The following is a 24,225-nucleotide window of genomic DNA, read 5'->3' on the forward strand; positions in this document are numbered from 1 at the left end:
CGAGAACGTGGAGAGGAACGCAGGAGGAGTGAGGGCAAGACAAGGGTCCGCATTAAAGAGAAATCGAGTAAAGAAATAAAAGTAGCAGACAACCTGAACACAGGAACTGAACGAACGCAACTGCCACCGCTTCTAATGGCACTAATTGCACCTTTGAAGCTATTGGTATCTAATGAACTGTTCGCACGGGGTATAGACAATAATATTTCGAACTTATTCTTAACCAATATCGTAGGCTGTGATTTGGACGAAGTGTAGCGCTGTGGAGTCTTATTTAGGAACAAGACTGCCAAAACTACTGCATGTTTGGACTCATCAAATCCTAATCATTAGCATGTGCCAGAACCTTCACTCATTTTCTGGTGTCTGAAAATGCACGGTCGTTGGGAATTCATCACAGCTTCAGAACTGAACTGGTTTGGTTTGGTTTATGGGGTTTAACGTCCCAAAGCGACTAAGGCTATGAGAGACGCCGTTGTGGAGGGCTCCGGAAATTTCGACCACCTGGGGTTCTTTAACGTGCACTGACATCGCACAATACACGGGCCTCTAGAATTTCTCCTCCAAAGAAATTCAACCGCCGCGGCCGGGATCGAACCCGCGTCTTTCGGGTCAGCATGGACTAAACTGGTCGCGAACATCTATTGCATTGCCGTTAATGACGGCTCTATGGTGCGAGCTCGCCAATCCACCCATGGGGTCGTTTTTTCTCTTCTTATCAATGAGCACATTAAGTAAATGAAATGAAGCTTGGCAAGTCTGCAGCACCGAATCAATGAAGCTAACGAAGGTTTGTGGCGCCAGCTTAGAGCTTCGCTTCTGTAGGGCCTGTACGACTTCACCTTTGTCTTTTGTCCCAATGGGCAACAGAAATTAGACCCTCTCTGAGCTAGTGCTACATGCGCTCTCTTTCCTGGCGTTGATATAAACTAGACAATTGCCCTGACTGAGAACTTCTCCAAGCAGGCACGCGCTATCGTGCTTTAATGTCGCAGTGAGTTGCAGAAGCCATAAACATCGCACGGTGGCAATGTTAAAAGCAACTTTATTTTTAGTGCTAAATTGAAATGGACAACTGACGTGTTGCCTTGTTCGTCTGAGGTTCTTTATCAATCTGTTGGTTACGTCAGACGTTCCTTTTGAGGATTGCTGCACGTGGTATGGGCAAAGTTTCACTCAATCCGATGTGGAATGCATCGGCGTTCAGGATTCGCACTTGTTTGTTGTTCGCACATTAAATATTAGCGCTTCTTCACTTGACAAGCTCTGAATGATCTACGGTGAGGAAAGTTTGATTGAAGAACCGGTTTATTTGCTCTACTGGAACTCTGAACAGTTTGTGCTATGTGATTATACGAACCTTGAAAGCCTTGTACGGACGGCCTTGTACGCAAGCTTGTCCGTGACATGTGAACACTTACAGCGTATGATGTTAGTCTGAAATCTATGGTAATTTTGTCCGCGTTAGCCTAGATTTGAGAACGTGATAACAATTAGAAGTTTAAGTCGCACGTTCGAGATGCATTCCATGAGGTCAGCTTATTGCGAGCACTAACATAGCGAGAAAACCAAAATATTCATGCTTATACAGGGTGTTCAGAAATAGGCTTTGCAGATTAAAAAGAAAATTGGAAAGCAATACACAATAGTAGTTATCGTAAATGGGTTGTACGGCCAAATGGACACAGAGGGAAAAATTGTCATCGTAACATAAGTGACAACTAAAACAGCTTCGACATTTTATTCGCGGCGGCAATTAACGTGCATGTTTGCTGACGCTTAGCGGCTTTGGCATTCAGACTATTCTATTTTGTACAATTTTAGCAACGTGCCTGTGTCCTGAGGTATGCATGTCATAAATTTCAGGCCAAACCATGTAACTTACGCATGCGATGCCACGGTGCTTGGAATGAAGATTCTGCCTGATGTGATGCAGCTGTTGTATATGACACTTCTGACAAGAATGTGGGGTTACAAGCAACAGTTATAAATTTCCTGCCTTTGCCAGCAGTGTGTATCGCTGGGGCTTGACCCCAAGCGAAATATAAAGCAGAACCACGTCTTATCAGCCACTCTAGAAGCCATCGCCTAAAGAAACATCGCCTAAAGAACACACCCCTACGCCACCAGCACAGTGATTCTTTGGTTTTGCTGGCAAAAGGACGAAAAGTTATCACCGTCGCCTGCATCTTCACATTCTTGTCAGGTGGAGTGTCATACGCACCAGCTGCGTCACATCAGGGACAAGCCTCATGCTGAGTGCTGCGTCTCACATGCGTAATTTGACGGTTTCTGCTGAAATTTAAGTACAGGCGCGTTACTAAAGTTGTGAAAATAGAAAAGTCTTTGAATGCCACTGCCTCGACGTTTTCGATATAAACATGCAAGTTAACTGCAGTGAATACAAAGTTAATTAATTTCACTCAACTACTCGGGTTACAGATACAATTTTTCTCACGCTTTGTGTCCACCTGGCCGCATAACTCAGTTACTATAGTGACTTTTTTAATGCTTTTAACAGAAATATTTTTTAAATCTATAAAGCCTAAGTTTAGTCAGCGAACTTTTCATTATCGTCCTCTTGCCCGCACCGACGGTGTTTTGCCTTTACAAGTGTCATTTGAAGAAAGAAGCCAGGATAAACTTTTCTAGATGGCGTCGCAGTTTGTTCTAATTTTACATCACCAACAACGCGCCCGAGCAGTAGTCGTCTTGGAAGATGCCTTTCGCAGTGCTTTCACGCGCCTTGAACACGAAGCATTGCAGCGTACCTAACAAAGGAAAGCCAATAACGAACCCGAGATTTTTGCTCGTTTTTTCATTTACCTATTGCATCGCTCAATCACAAATTTATTGACACGCGTATTGCATTGGGAGAAAAACAGCTGTTCGTGTGCCTCAGAATAAATTGCCGTTCATTCGACCATTCGAGCCTGAGGCCTCGGCGGAAATTGAACCACAACCCAAATATAAATCCGCGTAGAAGTTAAACAAGAACGTACACGAAAAAAAAGTAAAGAAATGAAAAACACTAGTTTTCAATTGCGGTCTAAGAGAAATATGGACAACAGAAGCGCCAGTCCAGGGTGTTGGATTTTCTCACTGAAACACCGAATGTTCGGAAGCGTATAACTAATACCGCCTGCCCGGCAGGGATGAAGTGGTGGTTTGCTGCGTCGATGGTTCGTACGCGCCGTAATCGGGCGACGCGTAGCCGGAGGTCGGGGACATCATCCCGTCTCCGGCATCTGTAGAAGCCCTGGCGTTCGCGAACTGGCTGGCCCCGTAGGGAGCCGTCTCTGCGTAACGCTCGCCCTCGTCCACGCCCAGCGGAGGAAGACGCAGCCCGACGGTCTCGTCAGCATCAGCGGGATAGTAGGCCGGATAGGGCGCCTGTCGCTGTCCTGCAAACTGGTCTTGAGCGCCGTCAGCCGGTTGCCCAGGATAGGTGTAGCCTTCGCTGAAACTCGGCGCTTGCCTACTGCCCTGGCCTTGCTGGGTTGTGGTCTCGGGTTCGGTGGAAACAGTCTTCAGGGAGTCGAAGAAGGCGCGCACTTCGTCCTTGTTCTGCTGGCCCTTTTTGAACTGCGGTTCTGTCGAGGAAAAAAAAGGCAGGTGCCCTAATGTGAGCACTTCCCAAAAGGAAGGTGATGGCGACTCTCACGGGTCAAACGGTGACGGACCAGGCAGCACCAAAACATTCAAATAATGCTACATTGTTGTCTCGATCAAACTCTATTAAAACCATAAGTATCATCGGTATCCATGCAAAAATTCACTGCCCGCAAAGACTCTTCAGTGTGTCAAATCAGCTTTGAGCAGAGTTTCATGTGTCCTCTGTGTCCCAGCAAGTTGTTAAGCCCCATTCACACACCTGTGTCGCTCTGGCGACATTTTTTTTTCCACCTTGAATACCTTCTGTGACCAACCGTCGCGGTGGCTAAGTGGCTATGGTGGTCGACTGCTGAACCAAAAGACGCGGGTTCGAACCCGGCCGCGGCGGTCGCCTTTCGATTCTTCGACATTCGAAATTCTGCGCCTACGGTCAGCGATGAAGAAGTCCCCCACGCTCGGCAGGTTAAGCTTCAATAGCTTAGAAGGGAGGGGCAGCCCTGTTAGGGATACCATCATTCAGCGCCACAGGGAAGCCAATGCGTGTCGGACGGAGAATAAAGAGCACAAGCAGCGTCGACTAATGCCTCTCATAGGGGATATGAAACGCAAACATCAAGACTCCGAGGTTTGAAAGCTAGAACACAAATAAGCCGCAGAAAAGGGCACTGATGTTAACGCATACTTTGCCGCAACCTCTATGAGTGCTTGTCAACTTTTTCCTTGCTACGAGACCCTTGGGCTGCCATGCAAGCAAATTCGTTTGGCGAGTGCGATCACATTGAGTGTGTGAGGTTCTTGAGAGAAGAAAAGGGTGTTTTTTCTTTATCATAGCCACCAAGTGGCAGCCAGCATCCATGCAATATTAGTGTGATTTCACCTAGCACTTTCAGTTTTTATTTCTTATATGAATGTTAGAAGGTAATTTTCATTCATTTTTGCCATTTAGTTTCCCTCAGTGCCAGTTAAAGAAACGCTGAGTAGAATTTCCTAGGCTCCTATCTTACTTTTTTTATTCTGCAAGGGTGGCTGTTTCCTCGGCGGACTCGGGTCCTCGTCCTCATGAAGCTGCACGTCGTCGAAGGGCGTCGTCGTCATGGAGGTTTCTTCGAAGATGCCTTCCTGCGAGTCCCGTCGCACTGGATGGACGTGGTGCACTCTGTCGTCCTCGAAGCTGTGCTCCTCGAGGCTCTCGGACAGGTCGGCCGGGAAAAGCGGCTCGTGGCCGAACGTCCCGCTGCCCGTCCGCGCCGAGGCGGCGGCGCTCTGGTCGCGCAGGTTCTCGGCCGCACCCTTCCGGTCGAGAGCGGGAAGAGGAACGCCCTGCTCGTCCACAGGGGGAGGCGTAGGCGGTACAAACGCCTGTTCCTGCTGCTGGTTGCTGAGGAGGATGGGGCCGTTCAGCTGGGGACTTGTGACACGCGGGTCTACCTCCCGAGTCAATCTGTGAAAGCGCAGGTTCCCCGTGACTATGAGAGCCGCTAGCGAGCCCTAAGCTAGCGTAATATAAAAGGACAATATCACACAGGAAAAAAGACACATGGGCTACTGCCAGTCAGAGAGTTCACACCAAAGCGCATCTTTTTACATCCACAATATCACGAAAGCGACCGAAAAAATGAAAAATGGAATTATGAGGGAAGGTGTTTAACGTCCAAAAAGGACTCGCGTTATGAAAGACGCCGTAGTGGAGGGGACAGGATAATTTCGACCACCTGGAGTTCCTTATATGCATCGCACAGCATGCTGGTCTCTAGCATTTCGCGTCTATCGAAATGTGAATGCCGCGGCCGGGATTCCACCCGTGCTTTCAGGTCAGGAGCCGAACACCTTCACCACTGAGCCATCGCGGCGGATATGACTTAAGGAAATAAGCAATATCTCACTCTGCGTGGACACTTCAATCCCGCTATGAGGGAAGAGAATGAAGGAGAGTGAGGAAGAGGTTTGGTTGAGGCGGGCTCTGGAGTAATTTCGATCAGCGAGGGTTCTTTAACGCTGACATCGCACCGCACATAAGCCGTCTTTTAGATTTCACCTTGATGAAAAAGCGGCCGCCTCGGCAGGGATACAAGAAGTCGAAAGAGCAAAGAGCAAATCTTTGTAGTGTTTGTTCTTTCTTTTTTTATCGCTTTGTTTGCGATGCAAGACGCGACCAGATTTATTTCGATTGATCGCATCCAGGTGGAGTCGAGTATACGCTGTTCCAGGATGTTCTAGTAACTTTGCACGCTTTATCTCGAAAGTTCGCTATCAGCTTGAAATTGAACATGGCCGAGAGCGGCGTGCATTCGATTCGACGACAGCCGAGCACGCTTGCTGCTACGTTCCCTAGTGAAGCCCCTTGCGCATTTATTGTAACAGCACCCGCCCGCTCGCCTTGATAAACCGCTCGCCTTAATAAACGCACTTCAGATGACACACGGCGTGACGTTGATGCATAGAGTAACTCTTAGTGTCACATGTTCGGGACGAGGGGGTTAGGGCGGCGTGTGAAGTTATTGGGCTTATGCGATAAGGCTGAAGACGCAGCCGGTGTGGGAAGCCCCTCAGAGCAAAGCTCTTTGTGCTTTAAGCTCTACGTAGCATACGCGGGTGCATTGCGACTGGCGTCGATCACATTTCTCAGAGGTCATCGCATTTCGCACTGACATGACTATTAACATCAACGTTGCACAGATCACTTTCACAACATTTTTCGGTATCACTGAAGTTTAAATACACTTGAAAACCATGTTTAACTGAGCAGTTCATTTATTTGTGGCAATTATGAATTGTTCAGAAAAATCCCCACACTTAGAAATGAGTTTACAGTTTATGGGGGTTAAACGTACCAAAGCGATTCAGGCTATGAGGGACGCCGTAGTGAAAGGTTCCGGAAATTTTGACCACCTGGGGTTCCTTAGCACGCACTGACATCACACAGCACAAGGGCCTCTAGAAATCGGGTCCGACAACCGTGGCCGGTATCGAACCCGTGTCTTTCTGGTCAGCAGCCGCGCGCCATAACCACTGAGCCACCGCCGCGGCCAGAAATAGGTGGTAAGGGTGAGTTACGTTCGGACGGAAGCATTTTGATTCATGAAATTACATGATTAGCTACAAAAACGGCTGCATTGTATTTTTTTTATTTATTTGGAGATACTGTCAATCCTTTTAGGGATTTTTACAGGAGTGGATTAAGTGCCCGTATACATTTGCTCATAGAACCATACACACGTTTGTACACAAGAGTATGCGAAGACACTACAACAAAAAAGAGGCAAGCACATAAAAAAAACACTTAGGATACCGTCATTCATGCACTGACGTTATCACAGGTTTACATTTATACATAAAAAGCAGAAGGAAGACACATAAGTGATGACATCACATCCGCGTTGTTGACAGTACAGTAATGCTAGCAAGTTCAACAAATTTGTGAATTGAAGACTGCAAGACCACACTCTGATCTAAAGAATTCCACTCACGCACAGCTCGCGGGAAAAACGAAAAACTGTAGTATTATTGGCACAAAAATATTCTTGGAGTGTGAATTCATGCTTATGACGGGTTTCTCTGCAAGTATTGAAAGAAATGTAGGTATCAGGATTTACTTTAATCATGTTATGCAAGATAAGGTACAAAAATTTCAGACGTTGTAGCAGCGCACTGGTTAGTGTATGAAGCCCAATCTCGGTCAGCATCTGCGTGTGTGAGTCGGTGCGCTGGTATCTGTTGCAGATAAAACGTGCGGCCTTCCGCTGGACAGCTTCGAGCGTAGATATTTGATTTTGGGGAAACGGAAACCATGCCACGTTCGCATATTCCAAGATCGGGCGAATACACCTCACATAAGCCAAAAGTTTGGCTTCCCTCGTAGAGTACCGCAGGGCCCGTTTTAGATACATTAATAAGAAAGATACATAGATACATACAAAGATAATAAGACACATTAATAAGTTTTAGATACATTAATAAGATACATTAATTATACCCTCTTACAATTAAATTTTTTTCTGGGAATTGAAGGATAAAAACGCTGTTGGGTATTTATGCTGGAGCCAAAAGAAAAAGCTTGAGACGACATTGAAACTCGGCCTTAAGGGAATGACGCGTTAGCGTTAATGAGTTAATGCCGATATATGTGGAATTGCGCAATCTGTACGTTACATTCATAGATCGCTGGGAGTCTTCATACAACTCCTGACGCAGTGGTGCTGTGGCCACTGCCCCGGCAGGTGACTGTTTCAAGCACAGCCACCGATGTGGCTTGCGAAATCCAGGCTGCTCTTACCGAGCAACCTCCCGCGACCGATGATTATTTCAACTGGTACAGCTGCAACGGAAAAAGATTAGCACAAGTGACTCATGACCGGAGCGGAAAAATTGCGAGACGCGGCGCTATTGTAGCCGTATGCGCAGATAGCGAGAGTGCCTGGCACATTCCACTTTCCATGGTAGGGGTGGCCGACAGAAAGAAGCCCATCCGAAAGCAGGCACTGCCACACATTACTTTTGACAGTGCATCCCCAGCACATTTTTAAAGGAAAACGGTGATAAAGATAACGTTGCTCGCCACGCCAGCGCAAAAAAAAAAAATTAAAACGAGAATATGTGCTTAGCCACCTTAGCACATGGTTTGGCTGATAAGACACCTACAGGCATTCGTTTAAGATGTTGCATTTCTGACGGGCGAATATCTAGGTGGGCTGCTTTCTGCCGGCCACCCCCGCTTTAGGAAATGGAATGTTCCTGGCACTCTCGCTATCGGTGTACTCGGCCACAATAGCGCCGCGTGTCGAGATTTTTTCGCTCCGGTCGTGATTCACTTGTGTCATTCTTTTTCCGTTGCAGGTGTACCTGTCACGGTGGGCAGGTTGCAACCTGTCACGGTAGGCAAGTTGTGATGACGCCGCAAGGTCACGTGACCTATTTGGCAGATGTCACATTCGTCTGCTTTTTCCGGCCGCTCCGGCTGCGAGGCTTCACACGGTTGACAACCCTGACGCCGGACAATATTAGTGCTAAAGGATTATTAGCAGTGACGTGTGTGCCCGTGTACTGGGAGATTGTGCAGAAAATCCCAGCAGTGGTAAAAAAAAATTGGTGACGTCATTCATCAAGAAGCCGTATGAGGCACGCAGCAAGCCGAACAGGGCCACATCATACAATCTTATACATTTCTTACTTTCATATATATATAGTCGCCAGGCGTCGACCTCCGTGTGGCGCCAGTTTTCCCGGCAACATTCATGCAATAATTGTGACCGAAGAGCTTGTTGTAGAGCGTTCCGGTAGTGTAATACGATTTCTTGTTGCTTATAGCGTACATGTGTTAGTCAAAGTGAAGGATAGAATGCGACATGTATTCGAACCGACGACATACGCACCTTAAAACGTATGCCAGCTCAGACTTTCGTATCAAAATTGTGATGCAACCGTTCGTCGTACGGCGCTCCAGGTGGTGTCATACGCGCGTGTGAGTTCGTATCGTATTCTGGGTGGGTGCCTTCCGGGTGGGTTCGTATCAAATTGCAAACCGCAACCAAACATCTACGTCTTGCGTCCACGACATGAAAACTCGGCCAACCTCATCGCAGTGCAGCGAGAGGGTCCGAACGTTTGCGGTCTGGTGCGCAACCAACTCGCAAACACATAAACTTGCGGAAGGAATCATTAACGCATGTACCCCCTCTGACAAAAGTAACCGAGCAACAAGTTTTTCCTTCTCATCCGTATAACGGAGCCTTTACGGTGCCCATAAAGACCGAAAAGTGTCAAAACGTGAGGAAAAGGGTTCAGGTTACTTTACACATATTCAGAGCTTAAATGCTGCCATAGGAGTTTTGCTATGCGGCTAAGAAACAGACCACATCCAGCTGCACATCGCTAAAGCGCTTAACCGCCGCTCCAGAAGACACTTTAGGCATAGTTGAATAGTCGGCATTTGAATAGGATCAGAAATGGCATAGATTTGGGAGGGAAAGACAATGGACTGGCAGTTAAAATGAAACCAGAATACGGATTAATTTGCAAATGAAAGAAGAACGCTAATGCACCTTCCTACTATTGTAATTCCGAGCCATCGGGGTGTTTTTTTTCTGTAGTATCATAGATGGCGTCAAGACAAATCTAGGAGCTGTGAGAACGGCTCAAAATACTTTGTCCGAAATTTCCAGCGGCAAAGAAATATGCGATAATCAAATCAAACACGGACACCCTCTGTACTCCTTCTTTGGAAATGCAGTAAGTCCCACCAATGCTGGAGCAGCGGTTAACTAAAGGGAATTTCTACTTTAACGATGTGTTTGAACCCTGAATGCATATTTGGGCAACAGTTAAGGCTCCCATTAAGGCCGCGCTGCAGTGGGCTCACATGTGTGTCGGATCCGGGAAGAGGAAGAGCCAGGGATGCTTGACGAGCACGCCCATCGTTGCTCGCAGCGTGGTCACCGGCTCGAGCAACAGGCGCACCAGGTTCCGGAACTGGTGCGTGCACTCCAGATACCGAGGAAATCGAATCACGCGGTTCATCTGTAGGCGAACCTGCGAAGAGAGCGCCGATTTTTCCAGTGGTCAAGTCACGTGTCAATTCTGCGTGGTGGTGGTGGTGAAAACTTTTAATTTCTGAAATAGAGTTTGGGAGCCACAGAGTGACCCCGCTACATGGTGTGGGCATGTACTCGGAATCCTCATCTTCCCCCTTCCCCCACCCCCACCCGAGAGGCATGGGAGACTGCCCTCCTCAACTGCTCCACGCTGGAGTCTCAAAGGGCTCTGGTCAAGCGGGCGCGAGACGGGGCCTCGTCGTGCGGTGTCCCGGACTAAGGATACCGACCATGTAGCAGGGTTTCTTGACCCTCAAACTCTCTTTGCAAATTAAAGTTTTTCATCACCACCACCACCACTACATGGTCGGCGTCCCTAGTCCGGGACACCGCATGACAATGCCCCGTCTCTCGCCCGTTTCACCAGAGCCCTTTGGGACTCGAGCGAGGAGCAGTTGAGGAGGGCAGTCTCCCATGCCTCTCTGGAAGGGGTAGGGGAAGGGGGGAGGTGAGGATTTTGAGTACATGCCCACCCCATGTGGAAGATATCACAGGTCTCCCCACAGTGCCGGCATCGCCCATCCGTGTTAGGATCGTAATGCTTTAAGATTGCAGGACAGAGTAGAGCACCTGTCTGCAGGCGCCTTAATGTTCGCTCCTCCGTCTTACTCAGCCCCTTTGCAGGGGCCGGGAAAAGGCGGTGGTTGTCGGTATAATGCGTTATTTCCCTGAATCGCAGTAGCGGCTGGTTAGTCTCCGAGCCAGAAGAGCTGGGATGAGGAGCCCGGTGAATAAGCGCTCGGGCAGCCGCGTCAGCGGCCTCATTACCTCGTAAGCCCTGATGGCCAGGAGCCCAAATGATTCTTTTCGGTGTTGGATCAGTGGCAGTCCGTCTTAGAATGCAAGCAGCTAAGGGGGAGATCTCCCCTGCCAAGTGAGCCGCCTCACCACGAGGCGATTTCATGACTGGGAACGATTTGGTTTTGAGCTTTCGCTGGTTGGAAATGTATCGAATTTGCACTGGCTCTGGGTTGAACCGGTGTTAAGTCATTTGTATTTGGCCAGAGTCAACCATAGGCAACATCCAGTACTAAATAAACTCGGTGTCATTAGCTCATTCAGAAATGTCAAAGATTTCCTGATTTGCTTGCATCACAACATCCACTAGGAAGCTAACATTGAAGCTACTTTCTCACTGTTTCTCACTTTTCGCTCATGGACTATGAGTTCATGGTCATGGCCTTCGGACTCAGTCTCATTTTTCGAGTGTGTTTTCGAGTGACCAAACTTGTTGGTTACACAAGACCAAATGTGAGAAAGATATCCTACTTTATGACTGTGGACACACTAATCTTGTACAGAGAGGGATTGCATTGTATGGTGTGATGGAAGCTCTGACTAGGCCTTGTGCCCACATAAAAGATATGAGCTGACGCTTGAAAATGAGTCGGCTTAGTGGCTGTGGATACCCCCAGAGGCTACTCATTGGTGTAGCCGATACTTGTCCGAATGCTTTTGGGACGGACAAACGAATTTCGTTGTCATATAAAAATGAAGAAAAGAAGCTTTTTGTGGCCCTTTCTATGTAATCGGCTTCTCGCCTAGGCAGAAGAAAATTGGCCAAAGGCTTGCTGTGAAGATCGCCCACTTTGCTTTTTTCAAGTTTAAAAGTATTTGTAAAAAAAAAATCCTAACCGGGAAGAACCTGCAGATAATGAAATGGGTTGTGTTGTTCGGCATGCTTCTTCTTCTTTTGTCGCAGGCTATACTGGTTTTGTTTGTCATAAAATTCCTCTTTCATGCGGCTAATTCTGTGTGGGGAACACTGGACGTTGCCTAACTGGACGCTTTTTAGTGTACACAGAATACACTAATGCTGCCTACATGCTGCAGAAGACTTGGGCAATCATTACCTGAAAGAAGCGGTTCATCCTTCTTTTGAAAATACCGATATTTTGGCGCGGGCGCAGGGGAGAAAAAAAACGCGCTCACTGTGGCCTTCCGAATGTTTCAAACATGAAAACTGATTACGTACAGTCTTTGCCAAATGTAACCAGGCTGCACGATTTGCGTCTCAGTCGTATATTAAACCTATTATGCCAGCCCACAAGCAATCTCTGTATGGTAACGAGACCCCTGTCCTCTATTTCAAAGAACTTTTTGGTCTTCAGTGATGCCGTCAGGGTTACACTATAATACGAATGAGAAGTAAACTATGCAGCCAGGTTACTTTTGTCAAGACTGTACGTTTCCCATCGGTTACCGTCACCCGTAGGAAAATAAAAAATTACGAAGGCCATTTAAGTCTGCCAACCTGCTTTTGAAAGCGAGAGCATTGTCCCATCGTAAGCTCTGCTGCGAGCTTCATTAAAGCATCCTTCATTTAGACACGCTAGCATACAGTCCTAACGAAACGCACACACTAGGTTCACCTTCATTCGCTATGAAATAACGCGGTTTTATGACGTATGGGTTGCGTGCTCGCCTAGCAGTCTGAAGGTCCTTCGGAAGAAATTTTATGATTTCGTCTTTGCTGTACACGTCACTATCTTACTGTCTACTGCTCACGTCATGAGAGAGCATGGTGACATCCCTGAGGGATTTCGTGCCATGCTCGGCGACGGACGCCGTCTTTTGTGCAAATGGGGCATGTAATGCTTTGCAGTAATGTGTTGCAGAGGGGTGAAAAACAAGGATAGTGTCACTCAAGCATATCATTTGGAACGGCTGGGATGTGGTTATCTGCGGAATTCTAGCGCAGCTTCCCGAATTTTTTTGGGGTGTTTCCTGTCAGCACAGTGCAGCGAAGTGTATTTTCGTAGTTTCACTGCTGAGATTCTTTTTTAATCATAAAAAGCAATGCCACGAGCTTTTGTTTTCTTTTCCCACGGTAATGGAATGAATTCAAGGAGTGTACGATGGGGGGCTCGTCCTGTCTACTTCTTCCCTGTGTATCGTCCTTTGCGTGGTTTTCGTTCTAAGTTAATGGAATGAAACCTCAGTTAGTAGACTGGGCTTAAAGGCGCACTGAAGATGAATCTGAACTCGTCTTTTTGCCGCGGGAACTCTATCTGCACGTTCCGAGCGTTCTTATGAACTTCGATATATTGTCCTGTGCGGCCAATTTCCCTAATTAAATCGGATTAACGTCCGGCTCCCGACTTTTTTTTTTTCATTTTCCCGCATACGGTAGGAGGAGTCGACCAACGCATGGAGTGCCTTTCAGGGAGTCGCTTGGCGACTTTGCTTTCGCTTTTATTTTGTTTCTTCTAGGTTTCCGTGAATAAATAGGTCTAGTCAGATATTTACACAGCTACAAATTCGGCCCACGGAAATAAGAATACGCGTGGACTCTTTGTTTTTGCCGATCACTAAGTATTACCCCGCCGCGGGGGCTCAGTCGTTACGGCGCTCGTCTATTGGCCCGAAAGACGCGGGTTCGATCCCGGCCGCGGCGGCTGAATTTCGATGGAGGGGAAATTCCAGAAGCCCGTGTACTGTGCGATGTCAGAGCACGTTAAAGAACCCCAGGTGGTCGATATTTCTGGACCCCTTCACTACGGCGTCCCTCATAGCCTGAGTCGCTTTGGGACGTTAAACCCCAATAAACCAAGGCAGAGCGGCAAGCCGCCACGGGACTGGGTGAAAGGTGGGTCGATTCCTCCCACCATTTGCGGAGAATTAAAAAAAAAAGGCGGGAGCCCGACGTTAATGCGATTTAAATTAGGGAAATCGACCGCACAGGGCAATAACTCGAAGTTTCCAAGAACGCTCGGAACCTGTAAATTGAGTTCCAGCGGTAAAAATACGAGTTCAGATTCCTCTTCAGTGCACCTTTAACCGCTCCTAACTCTTGCACCCTTCTTTTAGAGCGCGGCACTTATGCGGCTGTTCGTGGGTTGAGCCGTGCGCCACCGTCGGTGTAAGCGAGCCGAACCATAAATTAATGAATAAACGTTGACGCGACTGGGATTCGAACCCGGGTCGCCGCGAACTGATCAGCGTTGCTGTCCACTGTACGAGAACGCTTGGCTATCGCCGCAGGCGGTCACGCTTCCAGTTAAACTGCAACACGTATTTTTGAACTAATACTGCTATCTCACTACTACACACATTCTCGCGCTCTGCGCATTGCACAGCGTCGTCTACTTCTACTAATATTGCTACCGAACTAACACTGTCGCCAGACGTGCCGACGACCCAGCAAAACAAAACAATGAACTTGCGGAGCCTGAGACACCTACAGAGCTCCGCTGAAATTTCGCTTCAGGGAGTATCGTAATCGTCCTCAGAATTTTTACTGCTTGACAAGGATTTTTCTCCAAGCAGAGCTGAACATCGAGCAGCGCTAAAAAACTAAATGCAAAAGTGTCAAGCCCTGAGATGTGTGAATTGAGTAGTCGCAATGGTGAATTTACAGATGCTGCATGCCATCTTTTAAAAAAATTCAGAGCATAGGCTCCGAGTTTTTTTTCTCACGTCATTTGCATTACTAAAAAAATGCTTTGATATCAGTCTAGACAATGCACACTAAGTTCTGAATTTTCATGCGCAATTTCAACGCTCTCAGCTTTCAACAGAAAAGAGATGGCAAAAAAAGTGAACGGCCCCACACAAAACAAAGAAGGGAGGGGAAAGCCACAGGATGCTTACAACGTTTCGACAGGAGCACTTGTCTTCGTCTGAGCAAAGCGTTCGCCATTGGCGGGGTTTAAATAAGGCCTTCACTACGGTGAGGAAATCCCGATGTGGGGGAGGAGGGAAGGTCCTCCAGTCTCTCCCCTTTAGTAGCCATTCAGCATGGACAAGACTTCCAAGCCAACGCTCCCCACCTTAACACCCTTCCGAAATCACACCCTCCTCCTCGACACCGGGACTTTCTCCTCGCACGGAAAGCCCTATGTAAACCCCGGCAATAATCAATCAATCAATCAATCAATCAATCAATCAATCAATCAATCAATCAATCAATCAATCAATCAATCAATCAATCAATCAATCAATCAATCAATCAATCAATCAATCAATCAATCAATCAATCAATCAATCAATCAATCAATCAATCAATCAATCAATCAATCAATCAGCCTTTTATTTTCTCTATATTAGAGAAGGAGACAGGACTAAAAGCTCGGAAGCTTGACAGAGGTCCTGCCCGCTTTTTTCACGTTGGCATTGCAACAGACAAGCGGCAATAAATTCTGCGCAATACATTATAGCACAAAAGAAGAAAACACACCTGGGAAAAAAAGCAAGAAGTACCAACACAAAAATACATGCAGCGTCATGACACAAACTTGTTCAGAAAAAAATTCTTAACATTATTTGAATGCTGGAAAGGGTCAAACATTCCTTTGTTTAAGTTATTTAATAGCACTGACAGCGTATACGAGATAGGTTGTTCTGAGTAATATGCTCTAGGTGTAGGAACTAGCCACATTTCTTTATTTCGGGTTTGTGGAATACGGGTGTTTTTTTGCAAGTTCTGCCAAATTACCAACATATTTCATTGCTCCGCGAAGCACTTTTGAAGCTCATTAAAAGTCTGTATTCGTCCGTATGAAGCCTTTGCCCAGACGAAGACAAGCCCTCTTGTTGAAACGTTGATAAGCATCCTCAGGCTTTCTCGTCCCTTTGTTCACTTTGTGTGCGTCAAGAAACCATCTGCCTACCCTCTCTCTACCACGAACTTCCCCAGGTCAGCCTGCCATCAAGTTTTGGGGCTGTTAAGAGGGCAAAAAGCTATAAAATGACAGAGACAGGATAGCATAGTTTGAGATGTAAGTTCTGTCTTCAAAAATTGCCAAATGTCATCCACTGCCTCCGAATAAAAATTGGTCAATTCGATGATTTTGTTCATCCCGCACCTCTCGTGAGATTCGCTGCAGTGCGTGCGAAAGTTGTTGGTGGCTTTGCGCAATATGTGAATTGCGCAAAACGAGAGTGCCGTCATTCCGTGTAGGTAACGTTTAAGGACTGACAGAAAGCTTACGCATGAAGCTCGCGCAAACTTTGTCGTTGCAGTAGCAAGCAGTCCCCTTTGAAACCAGATGTCGGCAGGTGAAACCATGCTCGGTATTTCTTTTGATTTATCTTTCTTTTATCAATATGTCAAGCATAACGCTTTTGTCCCATTTTTCTTGAAATACATATTCTGATGACTTTTGCATTTGACTAAGTAAGTTTTAGTCCTGAACATGTATCTTGATGTCATCACCCTGCTTTTAAGCTACCAAAATTTCCAATCGCTTTTTGATAACTTCCACTGTACTCATTCACAATGCCAGAAGTTGTCTAAAATATAGGGCCTGAGGAAACGTTGCTGTCCCTGCATCGACATCTAGATGGATACTACCACGTTCTAGTAAAATACGAAGGTTTGTTTCGGCAAATCTACCTCACACTGTATATGTACCTGCTTTATGGCACCCTAATCTCGGTAAAAAAAAAATAGAGCGCTGCTTCCTTTGTTATAATAGGCCGATTCCTTCCTGATTTGTCGTTTCCATTTCCTGTACAGGCCTAGAGTCGGCTTTTTCTTCATTGTTATAATCAAGTTCTTGGCTTCTGCATTTTTGGCCTCTCGTTTAAAGCTCTCTCATTCCTGGTGCCTTGCATACTTACTGATTAGGTTCTAAGTCCTTTTCCGTCAGTGTGAGTCAAAGCTCCTTCTGTGTAAGTATTTAAATACCTTAGCAGCCCATCTTTTACTGTTCAATCGCCTCAGGCGTTCTTTAAAAAATATTTTATTATGGGGTTCCCGCGCTCCAAACGATGCCCGGCGAGTGTACGCAGGCAATGTTTCATTTGCGGCTTTGGCGCGGGCACCTTGTGCTGAACTGCCAACAGCTCTACGATTTATTTCTAGCCGCGACTAAACTTCTGCTTCTAGCTATAAAACTGCAATCCGAAAAGTCAGCCTTGGCAACAATATGCTTTTCCAAATGCTTCTCAGTACTTCATGCCTCTCGCACCCTAATAATGTTCTACGATTCGTTATCGCGGCATTATCGCGGCCCATTCGCTCCACCAGCCTTTACGCCACGAAACTCATATTCTTCCAACCTGGGTAGCGCATGGCCGTGTATTCTAAGCAGCTGAGCTGCGGAATAGTTGTATAACATGAAACCTGATGTAATTGCGCTAAAAGTGAAGACTGCATCGCTTCCTCCATCTCCACAAGTATTAGCCAGAAGCCGTAAATCATCCTGGCTATCAGCGTACATACATTAACCGCCGTAGCTACTGCTCTAGGACCCTTACACCTAATTTTTGTACTAAACGGTGACCTAGATTACTTTTTAAACCTTATTTCTATATTGTCACCGGACGTCGGTAGAGCGTTCTTACTGGCAGAACAATACTTGAAAAGAACACTGAGCAGTGCACAGCCGACCGACCCTTGTGCCGAGCAGAAGACGACAAAGTCCGGCGCGCGGCAAAGGATGAAGACAGACTGCACGGGGCGCCGGTAGAATGTCTAAAATAAGTGTGGCATTGCCCCTCCCCTCTGAAAAGGCATCTACCCGATGCCTGAAAAGGAGGGGAAGCCACGTGTAGGCATGAACAGAGTCCCATGCACGGAACGTCGTCGGAAATGCCCTAGCGGGCATGGTCTGGCTTGAGTCTGGCGACATGTACAATTTCGGAGGTCGGCGGGCGTCTCGAAGAGTGAACAATATTTTCATATAAGGCATCAACAGCAGCCGTGATAGCGAACAAACCTACCTTTGGCCTTTGTGTGCTATTTGGCAAGGAATGAAACGTGAACAAGACAGATGAATCACGAACAGCGATACGAGAAGCTCTTTGCTTGGGGAACTTGCATACTAGCGGAGGGCAATTTTCTTAGGTTTATATGCGAAAAATACAAAAGGGAAGACTCTCCCTCGCAGTTAATGATGTCGAATAACATTCCTACACTAGAAATCCGCCGAAAGATTAATAGATTGGTACTCTTGATTAATAGTTTTACAGGAAGAAATAAACTGAAGCGTCCGGAGTGCATTAAGCGTCCTCTAGTGAGAAGGACTCGGAACGTTCATGAACATTCACTTACTCCCCTTTTCGCCAAAGCTAACAGTTTTAAATAGAGTTTTTTCCCTAGAGCAGTGCAAGATTGGAATCCGTTACCGGAATCTGTTTTTTCCTCGCAAAAGTTTTCTGATGAGTTAAATCGTCTACTTACCTGCTAATATTGCTTATATGTATGTTTTGTGTCCGTGTGCTGCTAATATTGTATAAGTTTATTCTTTTGGTTTTATTCTTTTGGTATCCGTGCACTGCTAGCATTGTATAAATTTATTCTTTTGGTTATGTAACAATGTAAGTTCACTCCTGCTTGGGCCAAGCAGTGGCCTGCAGTATTCTGAAATAAATAAATAAATAAGTTTAGAAGGCATGAAGACTGTCCTTTATAGTGTTAACCTCACTTTTATTTCTTCTTCAGGAGGCAGTATCTTGGTGTTTTTGTGTTTCCACTTCAGTTGCCTTGATCGCGTTTCATTGTTTGCTGATAGTGTTTCTACTTTTGCCACAATTGTGAGATGATATTTTTTCTTTACAAAATCAGGCAAGAATTCCAAGGATGTTTTTTCACAATAACCTAATGCGTAAGTACTTTATAAGCAAGCTTTTCCGGCGACCTTTGCTGAACTCCGCCGAAGCGTGGAGTCCAGGAAACTGTCAATGAAGGTCGTGTTCATGTTTCTCTACTTCTGAAGGAGTTTCTAAGCTTTCTGCTTGGCGCCTCTGGCTTTTTTGTCCATCGGACGATGCGCAGTATTTAACCAGATAGATTCAATCACAATAATCTTCGTAGGCCGACTTGTTCACTCCATAAGGTCCACCGTCCTCTTCTTAATTCAATTTTCACAAGCATAGCTGAGTGGTCTGGTATGTAATTTTGTTGAAACACATATTTAGGTCTGATTATAGCATGCTTATTGAAGCGCCAAACTGTTCAAGAATACCCTGATCATCCTCTTTTCCCATGGTACTCTGAATTAGTGAAGGAAACAAACTCTATAGCGCAGAATAAGCACCCTGCCATTACGTTCTCGCTCTCGTGGTGTAGCGTGGGAAGTTTGTAAAGAGGTTCATGTAAATTGCGTATGGGGCAACGTGTACAACGAATTCTATCATTCTCGTACACAAGAACTTCGACTGTTCTAATAAAACCACTCTTTTTCATTCGCGACCTATAAACACCAGGTGTTCCTTCACCTACATCATCTGGGACTCCCAATTAGTTTGTGCCTGTCTGGAGCAAGAGTTTTATGACGGGCAGGTACATAAGTAATCTCGTGGCCGAAAAGCGGTACTTCCGAAAAATGATGCGGCTCCTCAAATCATTTCAGAATTTGAAACAAATTGACGTCGTTGTCATCACCCTAAATGGCGACCCTGAACTTCGAGGTTCCCCAAAGGCGCTAGTGCACTGTACCATGGGCGCAAGGATGGTAAAGCCCGTAGAAGAGATGTGCGAATCCTCTGCGCAGCTATCATGAACTGCCCAGAATGCTTATCAAAGAGAGACATAAAATCAACGAAGTACTGCCCCCGCAACAATTGAGGTCTGTTTAAAACGAACATTTTGGTACTCCTGAACGTTGTTAATGTTTCAAAAATTCGGCCACTATTATTTCATTGTTTGGTTACAATCATGTGACCTGAGAAGACTGTTTTTGCCTGACTAGAGCACCGTGCATTCTGTTCCCATAGTCTAACGATAGGCTATCAGGGGGCGCTATATAAATCGACGCTGATAGGAATAGCAAGAATGATAAGATGTTGTGCTTGGAGGTCAGTGCGGCTGCCTTGCTTCGTCTCTAGATTCAACGTACTGAAGAGGCTCTGCGGATAAATTGATGTTCACCTTTGTCGAGAAATTAAAACAATCTAATGACGAAGATGCTACCTTCCCTGAAACCGAATCTTTTAATTATATATATATTTTTTGGCAGCAGCGGCGGCAGCAGCCTCGTCGACCAACTGTGAACGTTGTTCTACTGCATTTTTGCAGGGCCGACAGATGTGTACATCGATGTTCGTGTGATCAGCTACCGCACTTTGATTCAAGACAAGAAAGAGGGCAAATCTTGCCGATACCGGCCGACGCCCTGCCTGCAGCTGCGCAACATCCCTCGAAGCATCGTGACGTCAACGTGACCAAGCATGTCGCTGCCAAGCATATAAGGAGGACGGAACCACCCTCGGCCGAGCTTTTTGGCAGCAGCGGCGGCAGCAGCCTAGTCGACCAACTGTGAACGTTGTTCTACTGCATTTTTGCAGGTTAGTCAAAAATTCCTCTGTATTATTCTTATTTCTCTTCATTAACTTTGCAGCTACTGTTGCTGCTGCTGCTGCTGATCTGTCGTTGTAATTTGATCTGTTTCTCTCGTAGTTCGCGGCTAAATACGCGAGTGTGAAATTGTGCTTATATGCTGCCATGCCTGCGGAGGTGTGTTCGGCCTGTAATGACGATTGCCCAGATGACGAGGGCTTTCCATGTGTGGATTGTACTTATGTGTATCACTTCGGAAAGTGCTCTGGAGTTGCTGAATCAACGTTCAGGTCAAAGGGTGAAGCATGGCGTAAGGCGTGGCGCTGTCCAACATGTCGGCATGCAAGCGCAAGGGGCAGCCAAAGTGGCAGGTCGAAAACGGAGCAAAACACTGATTATGCCAGCTTGTTCATGAGCATAAATGACAAACTGGAACAGCTCATGACATTGAAGTGCACGGTGGAGAACATTGAGCAGTCGGTGCAAACAATGTCAGATCAGTATGACACAATTCTTCAGCACATTACCCGCCAAGCTAAGGACATAGCAGAATTAAGGAAACGGGTTGAGGCTATAGAAAGCAGGGAACCCTTGCGTGACTCTGAACAGATAATGAAGGATATTAATGACCTTGAGTGGCAAAGTAGAAAATTAAACCTGGAATTTCATGGAATTTCAGAAAGTGAAAATGAAGACGTGTTGTCGAAGGTTCACGCTGTTACGAGCAAGCTGACCCTGCCCGCGCTGACTGTGAGCGATGTGCCCGCTGTGCATCGATTGCCAGCAGCTAAAGATAAGGTCCCAGCGGTTATTGTCCGGTTTTCAAGACAATCACAGAAAGATCTGTTCTTGAGCAAGACAGCAGAACTGAACCAAATGAAAACAAACTGCTTTATGCTAGAGAACTTGACATAAGGGAACAAGGAGTTGCTTAGGGAAGCAAAAAACTGGGCTAAAAACAATAAGTTCAAGTACGTTTGGCACAAAAATGGGAAAATTTTTGTCAGACAGCGAGACGGAGCGAATCCAATTCATGTTGCGTGTACAGCAGATTTGGATAAAGCTGTTTAGCTTTTTTACGTGTTCATTTTTCGTTAGACTTTTTCAGTTTCAGTTTTGTCAGTGACAGCGTCAAGGTACAATTCCTTCATTGCACATGGCGTTGGACACTTCTGGTTGTGTAATGCCAAGTGAATTTTTGAATGTTTGCGGATCTCAGAACCCGCAATTATTTAGTGTATTTCATTTAAATGCTCGTTCAGCGGTGGCTAAGACGGCCGATCTCGAGTTGCTTTTTACGCAGTTAGGCTTTGATTTTGATACGGTCATGCCGACCGAAACTTGGTATACTGAACATAACAATGTATCCAAGCTTCCTTTGTACGACTCACACTTTATCAATCGCACGAACTGTCGCGGTGGTGGCGTACTATTGATGGTAAAAAAACATGTTCAATCCGACGTGTTGCATGAATTTTGTTTTGTCCACCCTGATTATGATGTCCTGTCTCTTGTTATCGAAAGGAAGGTTGTGGCGGTTATCTATCGCCCCCAAATGGAAACTTAAAATCCTTTTTTGCCTTTCTCGAATATTTCTTATCTTTTATAAGCGAAAACAAATACGATGTCATTTTAGGTGGTGATTTCAATGTCAACTTCCTTGTAGACAACCCAATGAAAATTGAATTTGAAAATCTATTGAATTTCTTCGCTCTTCTGAACGTGATTTCCAGTCCTACACGTGTTACACTGCAGTCTGAATCACTAATTGACCTATTTATAACCAATACGCACATGCCTGTCCTGAACGCAGTTGTAATAAATACAAATGTCAGTGACCACCGCGCCACTTTTATGTGCATTCCGAAAAGTAAATTTCCTGATAGAAAAGTGTCAACTAAATTATTTCGGGATATTTCGACAAAGAAACTGAACACTTTCAAAGAGGAAGTTAATAGTCATGATTGGAGCGACGTTCTCAATGAAACAGCTGCCGAAAGGGCTTGTGCTTTGTTTTTAACGGCCTTTTAACGTGTATATACAACAAGTGTTTTCCTTATAAACAAGAAACGTAAGAACATTAGTAAGCCATGGATTGCACCTGAATTGCTGGAGAAAATTCGTAAAAAGGACAGGCTTTACAAAAAGTTTGAAAAAACACGAGACCCTGACATATTTAAAGCGTTTAAAGTGTTTCGAAATAAACTGACGACGGAAATACGGAGCGCGCGCGATCAATATTTTTGTGACAAGTTTTCCTCTATGAATAAGTCAGATGAATTATGGAGAAAACTGAATGCACTTCTGGGCAGGTCTTCAGGTTCAAGCCCAATAACAACAATTCAGAATGGGGGTAAGGAATTGACGGGCATTGACTTAGCTAATGCATTTAACAGCCACTTTAAAGATATAATTAGTAATTTCGTCGATTCAATTACTCTTGATACTCGAAACGAGAAATCTATGTTCTTAACACCAATATCAGAGTCAGAGGTGATATCGGTTTTCATGGGCTTAAATAACAGTAAAAGTGCTGACGCAGACGACATTGTAATAAAACCAGTAAAGTATGTGATAGAAGACATAGCAGGGTGCTTAACTCAAATATATAACCTTTGTTTTTCTCAAGGACTATTTCCGAAGCAAATGCAGTTTGCCAAAGTGAGTGTACTGCACAAGAAAGGAAGTAAGAATGAATTTACAAACTTTAGACGCGTGTCAATACTTCCAGTTCTTTCGAAAGGATTTGAAAAAATGATTCTCTCTAGAATAAGAAATTTTAGTGAACAATGCCATATTCTTCACGACGTGCAATACGGCTTCAGAAAACACAGATCAACAGAAATGGCACTGCTGGTGCAAAAAGAATTTGTTCTAGAATCTCTCGAAAACAAAGAAGTAGCCCTTGGGGTATACGTCGATTTCACAAAAGCTTTTGATTACTTCAGTCACTCTATCCTACTGGAAAAGCTTGAAATGTACGGCTTCCGTGGAACTGTGCTATCGCTTTTGACATCCTACCTAAATGATCGAAATCAGTACGTATATTTAAACGGCTACTCATCCCATGTATTGCCCATTTCTGCAGGTGTGCCTCAGGGGAGTATTCTTGGCCCGTTTCTTTTTAATTTGTACCTAAATGACATCGTAAGCATTGTTCCCACGTTGAAATTTGTCATTTACGCGGATGTGACACTGTTGTTCACTGCAGCTAGCGCAGATGAGGTCATCACTAGAGCGAACAAAACTCTTGAGAAATTAGACATATGAGCCCGACTGAACAAATTAAAAATAAACGTTAGTAAAACGAAGGCTGTCCTATGCCGTGCGAAAAAACAAAATTATTAGCATTGACAGAGACATTATCTTGAACAACTCAAAGATAGAGATAGTAAACACATATAAAATACTTGGAGTATATTTCAGCGAATATATGACGTGGGACAGTCACGTGAGCCACGTTATCTCAAAACTGTCTTGCATCGTGGGAGTAACGTACGCAAACAGATATACTCTACCTTCAAAGGTTAAACTTTTATTGTACAATGCACTATTCCACTCACACATAAACTATTGCCAACTAGTCTGGGGGAATACAACCAAAGGAAATTTGCAAAAAATCCTGACATTGCAGAAAAAAATGTTAAGAAATATTGAAAACGTCCCCAGAAGTCACCCTTCCCACCTTTTGTAATCGAAGTATTGTATAATGACAATAGACAGCCGATACTTGCACGGCTTGTGTTCGCGTTATAGGATTGAAATAAAAAACACCCATTGTCTATTACGGTTGGCATC

At 45.4% G+C, this 24,225-nt stretch overlaps 1 protein-coding gene across 1 annotated transcript in view; it reads right to left on the reverse strand.

Annotated features, from left to right (window-relative positions):
• Positions 1-3,068: 3,068 nt before the first annotated feature.
• LOC149362340 (uncharacterized) overlaps positions 3,069-24,225 on the reverse strand; it is a 32,277-nt gene continuing 11,120 nt past the window's right edge. Inside the window, exons 5-7 of the mRNA XM_089569699.1 lie at positions 9,971-10,140; positions 4,620-5,056; positions 3,069-3,593 (exon numbers count right to left, since the gene is read on the reverse strand). Of these exons, the coding sequence (XP_089425825.1) occupies positions 3,133-3,593; positions 4,620-5,056; positions 9,971-10,140 (1,068 nt within the window). The 3' untranslated portion in view covers positions 3,069-3,132. The remainder of the gene's footprint in view (positions 3,594-4,619; positions 5,057-9,970; positions 10,141-24,225) is intronic.

This window comes from Amblyomma mixtum, chromosome 2 (genome assembly GCF_055824585.1).
Source record: "Amblyomma mixtum isolate Tamu chromosome 2, ASM5582458v1, whole genome shotgun sequence".
NCBI classification, from domain to species: domain Eukaryota; kingdom Metazoa; phylum Arthropoda; class Arachnida; order Ixodida; family Ixodidae; genus Amblyomma; species Amblyomma mixtum.